Genomic DNA, 12,266 nt, shown 5'->3' with positions numbered 1-12,266 from the left:
ATATAGAGTTACTGTCTTGGCATTTTAAACTTAAAATTGGACAGATTATTGTTATGAGTTAATATATGCTCCTGTAAAGGCTTCCGTCATATATTCTTTTGTATAATGTTTACAAATGTTTTATGTTTTCACAGGCTCACGATAGCCCAGTGAGAGCCATGACTTGGTCACATAATGACATGTGGATGTTGACAGCGGACCATGGAGGATATGTGAAATATTGGCAGTCGAACATGAACAACGTCAAGATGTTCCAGGCACATAAGGAGGCGATTAGAGAGGCCAGGTTTATACACAATATACCATTTTCTGTAGTCCCTATTGTCATGGTTAAATTATTCTCTAAGTGTATTCTGGGTGCAGAGATGCATGGGCTCTGTCAGATTCTGGGAAACTTTCTGCACCCTATAAACACAATATTTTTCTTTGTTTTCACACATTCACCATTTTGCTGGCACTTTTCTGAAGTAGTGTTGTCCCGGTATCAGCCTTTGCAATATGTTAGAGATGTATTGTCTGCCGCATTTTGCACTGGTTTTCTCTTTTCGTTTATGGTTAATAATGTGTATACGTTATTCATTTTTATTACCTACTATGTAAGACAAGAATATTTCATTCCAAATAAAGAATTCAGTCTTTAATTATACAACTGAATAAAATCTAAAGCCTACAGAAAACACCTTCAGAGTTCACACAAAATGCAAGATAAAAAAGGCTTAAGTGAAGACCTGGTTGGCTTGGTTATGCCACGACTTCAAAAGGAAAGTATAGTAGGACTAAAAACTCTCACAAGTAACTCTGGATGTGGCAAACATTAATGGATTAATGAGTGGGTTCTTTCAAGCTTTGAAACTGTAAGCAGACCAATGTCAAGAAGACTTTCCTTCTGATTCACTGTTGATAACATCAGTAATGCAAATGTATCATAAGTGGGAGTTTAAAATATTTTCAGTGAGTTGTATATTTTTACATATCAGTGAGATATGTATAGTAGAAATGGAAAAAAAAAGTTTCAAAAACAAGCCTGAAGAATTGCTGCAGCCTCAGAATAAAGCTAAGCAGCATTCTTTACGGTTGTGCCACCCACGTGTGGGAGGAGGTTGACATCTTTATAGAAACATCATCCACTGCAGTCACTTGTTTCTACTTTCAGAATCTTAACAAAAGTTATTGGATAAACACGCTTCTGCAAAGACTTTGCCTTATTGTCCTGACCATACGTTGAGTTTTCGCAGTTGGTCCTTTCTTAGGCAAAGGGTTCAGAAGTTCAGGGGAGTTCTTAGATGAGAAACTTGATGGTCTTTTACAGGGAGGAAAAAAATGGATTCCTCCTTTGCAAGCATATTCTTTGGCTTTAAACAGTCAGAAGGTCCCCATGTTAGTTTTCTTCAAAAAGTGCAACATTCATGGGATAGCTTGCCTGGAAGAAGGTGTGAACGTTTTCCACAGACCTTTTACATAAATCGGAAACATCATATGTAGGGATGTGTAGCAACCAGTCTTTCAACAGCCTGTCTGAAACTTCTATGAAGTTTGAAGCAGAAGCTGATGCTAATTTTTTGAGCAGTATTCCTATGTGATTTAAAAGACTTTACAGGAATATTGCAAAGATAGAATTTGTTTAGTTTCTACACTTAAATCAGCTCCATGTTTTACTGTTGGTACCATAGGAAATACTATACTGGGGAGTGTGGGTAACAATAGTACTAATAATACACTCATAAAGTTCTCTGAATATTGATGATTGAAAACTAAGAAGCAGCTACTCTGTTGAATTCTTCTTTTGATGAGATACATTTGTTAGCTGACAACATTCTCTTTAAGGGCTTCTTCACTGTGGATACTTCCCTCTCCTGTTTATAACGCAGCACAGTGTTTTTATTTTTCCCTGTCTGAGAAGCACAGATAATCTGTTAAATGCTGACTTCTTTCCCCTGCTGTGTGTCTTCATGTAACAGTTTCTCACCCACGGATAATAAATTTGCTACATGCTCTGATGACGGCACTGTTAGAATCTGGGACTTTCTTCGTTGCCATGAGGAAAGAATTCTCCGAGGTACGTGTACTAACAGTACTGATTGGAATATTTAAATAGGGAAGGCATTTGTGGTTTAAATCATCACAATACCACAATACCAGCTTACATCTTCATTCAACTGTTTTACATACACACCCTCTCAGTCAGGCTCTTTAAAGAAAACTGAACTCTGGTTCACAATCATTTTTGTAGATTTTTACTACTAATATTACCTTTGAATTCTTTGAACTATAAATTAAATACACATGTTCCCCTTCTTCTCCCCTCTCCTCCCAATTACTTACTTATCTGTATGCATCCGTTAGGGCTATATTCCTTTTCCTGCCTTGTACCCAGGATAGCTTTCACCAACAAACTGACATGATAATTTTATTTATATAGCTCACATTCTCCTGGCAGGCCTTTTACAATATGCATTAACCAAGGTCTCACTAGCTACACTTCTCAGTATTGGTATTTCTGAAAGGAGGTGGTTTTTCAGTATACCACATTTGTACTACATGGCCCACTTGTTACTAAGCTTTGGAGGGATTTTTATTTACTTTTATTGATTTCATAATTATAAACTAACATCTATGAATTACTCTATTCTAGAAAAGAAATCCGTATTTTCACTTGGATTAACTTAGTTTTAGACTTCCTAAGGTGGGGCTGTTGAAATACTCAGAGTACATCAACACCATTTATGTGAATTCAGTGCTGTTAAAGTAAGTTAAGGAAATTAACTGTGTGTTTTATATATTCAGTACAAACATTGAAACAAAAAACATTTACACTTTTAACTAAATCTCATTATTATTAATTGGGAAGGTAGTTTTCTCAAGTGCTTAATTTGAACCTATACTGATTTAACAAGGCGTACATTCTGTTGCATACTCTTGATTCCAATATGCCATAAACGTAACATCTTCCTCTGACACATAAATGCAGGGTGGGAGAATGGGTGCCACAGACATTGGGTGTCAAGCAATTACTATTCAGAGATTGCCCTTTTTGTTCAAGAGTCGGCAGAGTTAGTTATCTTGGTTGACTTATAAGTTTTTTACACCTTTTTCAGAGCTTTATTTACAGCATATAGTGTCGATGCTTTCTAGACAAGAAGTTAAGTATTCTTGATATTTAACCCATATTTCAAGCCAGTATATTTTTTTTTAATCACAATTTTTAAACATTCCTGGCTTTGCACATTTTGTGTGGGTTTTATCCACAGCAATGTATTGTGATAGCTAGCGTAAGGATATAGTACCTTCACCTGTCATAGTGAAGGGATGTCCTCACAATGAGGTCATAATATTGTACAGCTTCAGAACTAGATGGAGCCTTTGAAATCATCTAATCTGAGTTACTATATGGATGAGCACCATGACCCAGAAGGCTTAAGTGACGTGTTCAAGGTAAAAGAAGTTCAGAGCCAGGACTAGCATCCTGTCACTTGACAACTAGCCTAATGCTACACTAATGTCGCATCTTTCCTCACTATTAGTGGAAGTCTTAGCTACTAAACAGTGATAAGGGAAGCAACTTTTTCTAGGCTTTGAAAATCCTAAGAAATATAGAGGAAACCAAATAATTTTATTTATTGAAAGTAATTCTAAAGGATCAAAACCATTAATTTCACAGTGACCTAGGACTATAATTGTGAAGTCTGATACAAAACCACTCTGCATCTTGCATTAAATAAAGAAGAAGAAAAGCTGCTCTAAAATAGCATTTTCAATCCCAAGCTCCAATGAAGTGTTATATTCAGTTTCTAAATAGTGCTTAAGAACTCTTCTTCTGAAATTTAGCGTACATGTGTTATTAGTTAGCAGTTAAATATTTTCAGATTTGAGTCCAGGTGGATTTGGATAATGTGGATGCTGAATCATTACCTGTTCTTCTTATAGCTTAAAAAATACACCAATATCATGTGTATACTGAGAGTTGAATTTTATTTTTTTTATGTGGGTGTTCTTTTTAAGTTTTCACTCTGAAAATTTCAAACATGCACAAGAGTATAATGAACTTGCATGTACTTTTAGAATTTGTATTCTAGCTTATTCATGTTTTTTACTTCCTTTAAACAGTATTCTACTTGCTTTATGGTCATGATTTTTTTCTTTGTACCTCAATGAGTATATGAGAAGTATAAATATAGTAAGCCAAGTTAATTATACCACCCAAGTAGTAGTTCTGATAGTGGATCTGGTATAGTAGACGGGTTTTTCCAATTATCCATTTTCTGTCATTCCTCATTTTTCTAAATTTTCTGAACTTTAGAGATGATTATAAAATAATGAAACCAATGTTGTTATAATTTTCCTATTCTTCACTTGGTGGCTTGGGGATCAGGGGATGATGGAACTCCACTTGTCTCAAGGGTTGATGTGAAATTCCTCAAATAAAATTTGAAGTGAACTTAATTTAGTTCTGTTCGTAGAGAGAAAGGTGGATCACGTAGTTAAGCAAATAGGGCGGCCTCTAAAATGTCAGTTGCCCTATAGAAAGGGGGTGATGTTCACGTAGCCTCCATAGGCTGTGTGACACCAGGCGGGTAGGCATATTCCTGAGGCATGTTAGTGTTGTGCATCAGACCATCACTTGGGATTAAGTTAAGCAAATCCAAGAACATGTTGATTGAAGGGAATGTTTGTGATCACGTAGTCCAACTCTTTATCTGATACTTTTCTATATCATTCCCCAAAACCAGTTTTCTACTCACAAAACATTTTTAGTGATAACAGTATTCACTACCGCACATGAATCTCTTTTTCAATTTTAGGTAGCTTTAATTTTCAGAAAGTTCTTTCTTTATATCAGAAACCCACTTTCTTATAACTTGTCCTGCCTTCTGGAACACAAAAAATCAAGTCTGTACTCTTCTACATAGCAAGCAGCCCTTTATGTATTTGAAGACAGCTCTCATGTCTTCTTAATGCAGTCTTTCAGCTATAAGCTTACAGGTTCCCTGTGAGTGCAGAATTTACACTTGCTTTTTAGTGTCCTTACTGAGATTGTTCTTATGCTTCTTGGAAAAAGAAGAAGTTACACAAGAGAAAATAATCAGTATTTTTAACAAAAAATGAGCATCGATCTATTGCCAGATTTGCTACTTTGAAGTTGTAATGTTTGGTCCATAGATGGGAAAAGGAAACACTTGTGAAATTGAATATACTGCAACATTGAGAAGCACCATGTATATGTCCACCCATTTCCAAAGCATATGCAAATCAGCATAATTTATACACATTTATCCTTTTCTAGTATGAATTGCAGCACTCAAATTATGGACTGGGATTAAAATAACATTTAAGCACCAGGAATACATGAGTCTAAATGAGCCTCTAGGTGTTTATGCACTTGACTCCAAGAGAAACAGAGGCATTAAAATCCATTTATTTAATTAGCATATATTATATGCATGCTATCATAGGTAGAAGAAATTTAAAAGAAAATAAAGTATGATGACCTCCTACCCTCCTCCTCCTGCTTCTTTTTTTTTTTTTTTTTTTAATTTATTTTTATTTATTTATTTTTGGCTGTGTTGGGTCTTCGTTTCTGTGCGAGGGCTTTCTCTAGTTGTGGCAAGCGGGGGCCACTCTTCATCGCGGTGCGCGGGCCTCTCACTGTCGCGGCCTCCCTTGTTGCGGAGCACAGGCTCCAGATGCGCAGGCTCAGTAATTGTGGCTCGCGGGCCTAGTTGCTCCGTGGCATGTGGGATCTTCCCAGACCAGGGCTCGAACCCGTGTCCCCTGCATTGGCAGGCAGATTCTCAACCACTGCGCCACCAGGGAAGCCCCCCCTCCTGCTTCTTAAAGTTTAGTAGGAAAGGTAAGATATTGTCACAAACAGTATTGTTGGATATTAGGGGAGAAGAGTCATGAGAGTATTAGAAGTGTAGTTTAAAAAAAAAAAAAAGTGTAGTTTTATCAGTGCAAAGTTAGAAGCAGATCACTTGTGACTAAAATGAAAATGTGAAACATTGAAAATGTAGAATCAGTAAGAATACGGAGGAAATTTTAATGAGAAGCATAATTATATATTATATGATATATAACATGTATATTATATATAACTTAAAAAGAATCCAGTTTACCAGCTTTAGCATGCTTTAGTTTTGTTTTACCTTCTTGATTTTAACAATAGCTGACACATTACACTTACTATGTATCAGGCATATTTTAAGTACTTCGTTTAATCTTACCAGTAACCGGTACTTCATTTAATCTTACCAGTAACCCTATGAGATAAATACTGTTTATTCCACAGTTTACAAATCAGTAACCAAGGTACAGGAAAGTTAAGTAAACCTCCCCAAGGTAATATAACTTGTAAGAGGTGAGGCTCAGATTTGAACCCATGTTATTTCACTCCAGAGTTCATGCTCTTATTATGTTAAACTGCCTCTTTTATGTTTTAAAAATATCATCAGCATGGATGTAATAATGTCTTCCTGAGCTGTGATGACAGAATTGTGGAGTTTTTTGGGGGGAAAGGAGAGAAGTGTGGGTAGAGAGAACTTAGGTACTCAAGTTTATTTTACCATTCTTCTTTAAAGCTGTCCATATAGGCTGTAGGTTTTCAATGTATATTTAACAACAAAAAAAATTAAACCTCAATGAATAGTTCAAACTGCAAATGAGTTATAAGCTAGGTTATATAAATAGAACATGGACATAAGGAGCTGTACTGAGACTTACTCAGGAGGTAAGATCTGTTTTCAGTTTTAAAATATAGCACTCATGGAGAGGAAGTGAACCCCTGAGTGCACACAGCTTATGAAAAAGAATACTATTAGTATTTTTACTGTCTCTGTGTATCCATGCCTGATTGTATTTGGCTGTGGTTCTTAATGAGAGAAACTCCTCTGCAAAGATCTTTTGGTTCAAAAAGTGTGTTTTTGAACTGTGTAAAGACATGTTTACAAAGTCTGAGTGTTCAAAAAAATCTCTGATTTTTTTTTTTTTTTCTCTTTTTGGCCGTGCTGTGCGGCATGTGGGACCTTAGTTCCCCTACCAGGAATCGAATCCATGCCCCTGCAGTGGAAGTGCGGGCCACTGGACCACCAGGGAAGTCCCCTCTGATGCTTTTCATTGGAAATAATTTTACTTATTTAAAGTAAAATTGGCAAACCATGAAGTTTATGATTAATGGACCTAATGTATTTGTACAGAACATTCCACAAAATCCTTTCTGTTCTCTCCAAGACAAAAAACAAAACACCCAGCTTCCTTTAAAATAAATAGCCTATAGCAGAATAACTCCTTCCACTAACATAGCATGTTTTAATATTAAAAGTACTTCAGGCACATCTTATATAATCATCCATACAATCATGTGGGCCCATATATATATTGATTGACACCTGTTTTCTCTTATCTGTGATTCCTTATTTTGAGGAAGCGTTTATTTAAGGATCTTTTCCCTCTGCTCTCCTGAACAGACTGGATCATGGTAGGTTCTCCTATGTATTGATAAATAACTATCTGGGTATATCATGAGAGGGAAGAAGACTTAATATTTACTTCTAAAGCAAATTATTTGAAGAAATTAGTGTAGTAGTGTCCTGAAATATTCATTTTATATAGTCCATTCACAGTTTTACAGGAATTGTTTTAGATTTTTATGCTGGGCTTTGTCCTTTCTAACTCTACACTTAAGATATTGCACAAATGTGGCAAAAACTTGCTGAAAATAGACCTTAGCTTTCTTGGGATGCCAGTGCTACACACTGTTACTGTCTTATTCACTGTTATAATTAAGAGTCGAGTAATTTCCAGACATTCTTTTGTGTATAAAGATTCCAGTTTTTTGACAGCAACAAATCACTATGACTCGTAATCTAGGCAGTCAGTTTTCATCTTTGCATTTAGTAAATATTCTGTAATTGTCTGCTTCAGTTTATTTTGAGTGAGGCTTAAATTTGTTTGCTGAGGAATTAGTTACCCTCTTATAGAGCTTCTCAGCTAATCAAGTTTTTGATAGTTTTTAAAGTTAAAATTCAGAGCTTTGGAAAGAGCTGATAAAAGTAGATAAATATATAATACCCTTTTGGCTTCTTCATTTTCAGTGGGTAGATCCTTTAATAAAAGTATATGATTAAAATATGGTATCACCACAAACAAGTTATTTGCCAATGAGGGGCATTAAGTACCAAAACAAATACTGTTTTTTTCATAGCCATTTTTTTCCCTTTACTCACTTTTTTATTATATATCTGAAAACCATCTTAAAATTTGATTTAAATCATATCTCAGGAATTTCTAAGAAACACCTACCATGCTGTGATCTCTTTAGTTATAAAGAGACTAGAAGAAGAATTTCTATTTAAAGGAAGAAATGGTAGTTTCTTGGTCATTTATCCTTTTTTACAGATTGTGTCATAAAATAGTCTTAATTTGTCCAGAACACACTATTATGTCTCAAAATCAATCTGCTGAGGCCTCTTTATGTTTTTTTCTGCTGAATATAATTTAATATAGTTCTCTTTGAGAGAAGTTTACCTTCTTAGCATGATTTTAGAATACCATGTTACTTGCGTTAGCCCAGTGAACTGTATCTGCTTTAACTTGATGTTTTTAACTATTGCACTGGTTCTAGGGAACCCCAAGGAAGGCCCAGCCACCACAAGGTGCCTTTGAGCAGGGGTAGGTAGAGCTTCTCCATAGCCCAGTGTGCTGCTTTATTAGAGCCCTCCCCTGGCACGTGCATGCCCCTTTGTCTATAGTTCTGAGTGGGCAAAAGTGCGGACATCATGTAGAGATCCAGTTTAGGATATGTGGCTTTAAAAGTGGCCAAGTTGTTGCTGTTTTCAGGCTCTGTATGTATTTTTTTCTCCTTTTTAAATTATCTGTTCAAGAGTTAAACCTTGAGCATTTTCTGCACCTGGCATCTCCCTTTGACAGCTTGTGGGAATCCCCACTCAGTTTCCAGGTTTGTTTTGTCAAAGGTGGAAACCATAAGTATTCTACCACAGTAAAACAATTAGGAAATACTGAGGGAAATCAACATGAGTGCAGAACCAAAGTACAAAGGTGAGTCCAAGAAACTTCATACCTGGGAGCTCAATATTTTATCTGCGGCGGAAACTTTTTATGTATTATTAAACAAAAGTAATTTTTGATACCAGGAGTCATCAAAGGTTAGAGTAGCTGGTCTTGGTCCTGTAAAGCCTATTAATTGCTTTTTCTAATAAATAGTTTTAACTCTTACTCTTCTGAAATGAACTTCATTGATAATAACTGCTACACATAAAACTTTTTAAAAAAGGCACCAGTGCACACGCATACAGGCTCTGAGAAGAAAAGTTTACAAGATGCTCATTAAGGGACATTACTGCTTCCATTGAAAACTGGTGGTTTGGAAGAGGTCATGCTAATACAACCCTATTTTTCTAGAATTACCGGAGGGGGTCAAGGAAATTGTAGTCAAACCGTAGTCAGTCTTTTGAATTCATCTGTGAGTCATGGTAGAGGATCATGGCTTTATAGCTACATGATTGGTCATTTCCAAAAAAGTTTCATTAGGTGTTTGTTATCTGTGAGGCAATTATGCAGAGAGTGCTGCAAGATCCTTTACTTGGCCTCTGTCCTGTTTTAACATTTTTTATTAAAGATGGCTTGCTTTGCAAATTTACAGGTAATTCAAAATTACAAGCAGAAATTCTCATCTAGAGAGAACTTCTTGAATCTCATCAGGATTCAAGAAGATAGTGTGATGTTAAACTTAATAGAAAAGTATGTTAAATTTTAAATAGAGATGAATGTAAAGTTCTGTATTTAGGTTTTCAACCTCAATTCTGGAGTTTATTAGACTGGTTTATGAGAGTTCATATAAAAACGATCATGGGTTTTAGATGATAAGTGTGAATTCTTGAGGTGTCATGCCTTCCCCTATTTGTAAAAGTCACGTTCAAAATGATGGGGCTTAATTATTGACGGGAGATGATTAGAATGGAGAAGGATCTGGAAATCATGAGGAAGAGTAAAGGGAAGTTTAGGATTCAACTTGGATAAGAGAGATTGAAGAAAAGTTTTGTCATTTTCAAATATTTAAAGGTTTTTGTATGGAAGTAGGATTGGATTTATTGTACATATGTCTAGAATAAAGGGGACATCATATTTGGATTTAATTATGGAATTTTTTTGTTGAAAAGAGAATGGGCTATTCTGTGAGCTGTTAGACTTTCCTTTGCTCAAGTTGTGCCATGTTTAGCTTTGCCAACTGTTACGGAGATTATAGAATGCACTCCTTTTTCAGAAGGATGGTTCTATTTGATAATAATTAACCTGGATTAGGTTGTCTGTTAACTGTAGTTTCATGTTTTAAGGCAGACCCAAAAGCCTGAAAGTCAAGCATGTGGATACATTCATTACAAAGGGTTAAGTGGATGGGATATTATCCCATGAGGAGATACTGCCACCTTCTGTTCTAAAAATATTTTTGGTGAGACATTAGATAATTTAATTAATCCTATTGCTTGAAGTAATAAATGGAGCCTCAAAGCCACCTCATCTTATAAAAAATATTTTAAAATATTTATACTTTTAGATCATATTATACATATACATATACAGTAAAGTACACAGATCCTAAGTGTATGGTATGATGTATTTTTACATATTTACACACTCATCTAACCACCTCTTAGATCAAGATACAGAGTGTTTTCAGCACTCTAAAGATTCCTTCCTGCCTCTTTTCCACCTAAGGCTTCTATTAGGTAGTTTAGACTTCCAGAGATATTTTCATTAAATTATTTTTCCTTTTTTTCTACTGTTCTTTATTTTGTCATTTTGTGGTTTCTATCATCTCACTTTCCCTTGTGTGGAGCTTTCTTAATTTCCTTTCCTTGATTTGCTTCTGTACTCTTTTGAAAATAATGTTTTACTATTTTTTCTGATTAGCTTCTTTTACTAGTTTCCTGCTACATAACAGAAGTTAGTGTATAAAGAGATAGTATTGTGTATTACTACAATCACAATCTGAATGTGATTCACAGTTTTAGCTGTTAGCAGCTATGTAAGTCACATTACTGTGGTTGTGTCCTCATGTGTATAATGGGGATTAATAATAGTACCAACCTACTAAGTTGCAAGAAATAAATGGGTTAATTCATAAGAAGCACTTAACTAGTGCCATAAAAAAGAGTGTTCAGTGGATGCCAGCTATTATGTCATTTCTAAAGCTAATTTCAGAGCCTGTTTCCCTGTCTCTGCCTATTTAAGGATTAAAATGGTTATTTCAGAAGTGTATTCTACTTTTCTCATTTAAATATTTTTCAGCCATTGTCATTAGTTTTTACAGTAGTACAAGTTTTTATTTACAGGTAGTCCATAAATACGAGCACTTGTTTAAACAGAGTTGTCATGATTTTCTAATGTTTTCAGGTATAAAAAATTCAGCGCTTAGAATTGGGCAAAGAGTAAAGGGAAGTTTAGATCTTAAGATCTCATGTGGAAACATTTAAAGATTCTATCTTAATTGTTAGATGAATTGAATATTTAATGATTCCCTACTGGTCAAGACGCTGTGCTTGATTCTTTTGCTGATATATTTACAAGGCATTATCTTGTCCCTTAAGCAGCATTTTCAGCAGTTCCCTAGTTCTTTCATTTCTTCACATGTTTGTAAATTGGCCTAGTACCATGGTGAGCATAGTGCTGAATAACTGAAATCCAGCAGTCTTCACAGCTTATCAGACTGCAGCAGATTGTGGTAATTGGTGTCTAGACTGATTGCTTGGGACAGCATTTATTTTTCTCTGAGGAAAGAACAGGTTTTTTTTCCCTATTGACTGAATTTGATCACAGTTTTAAACTTCAGACTCCATTTAGCAATATAATAAAGTTGGGTGAGCTAGTGATAGATAACTCTGGTAAAATGTCATTTCTGTTTGTCATCTTTGATGAGGAATGTGATAAGCAGTAAGTTAGGAGTTTTGGGGAAAGTGTATTCCACATATTTTTTGTCACAATAGACAGGACTTAAATATAGAAATCTAGTATCAACCGTTTCAGCCTCCTGATCATCCTCTGTCCCCATCGCATCCAGCTTGCCAGCTGACAGCCGACTGGCTGGGCGTGTAGCCTATTCTAGCCCAGAAGTCTTTGGTGGAGTTTGTTACAGGGTGGGATCTAGATCCTGACATAGGATGTAGCAGATATGGGCCCGACTGATAAAGTGATTCTAGGAGCAAACAGGATGCTATTACAGGAGGTATTAGAAGTTAAAGAGCATTCATTGTAAG

At 35.6% G+C, this 12,266-nt stretch overlaps 1 protein-coding gene across 6 annotated transcripts in view; it reads left to right on the top strand.

Annotated features, from left to right (window-relative positions):
- Positions 1-12,266, top strand: part of WDR33 (WD repeat domain 33) — a 99,805-nt gene that overhangs the window by 44,547 nt on the left and 42,992 nt on the right. For 3 of the 6 annotated variants that reach the window (XM_059927702.1, XM_059927703.1, XM_059927704.1), the window contains 2 exons: positions 135-286; positions 1,959-2,056. In XM_059927702.1, coding sequence (XP_059783685.1) covers positions 135-286; positions 1,959-2,056 — 250 coding nt within the window. The other 3 variants (XM_059927706.1, XM_059927707.1, XM_059927705.1) reach the window with 3 other exon arrangements.

The sequence above is a fragment of the Balaenoptera ricei genome, chromosome 7 (genome assembly GCF_028023285.1).
Source record: "Balaenoptera ricei isolate mBalRic1 chromosome 7, mBalRic1.hap2, whole genome shotgun sequence".
NCBI lineage: Eukaryota > Metazoa > Chordata > Mammalia > Artiodactyla > Balaenopteridae > Balaenoptera > Balaenoptera ricei.
Note: the sequence above shows the minus strand (reverse complement) of the source record. Positions and strands in the feature narration are given on the sequence as shown.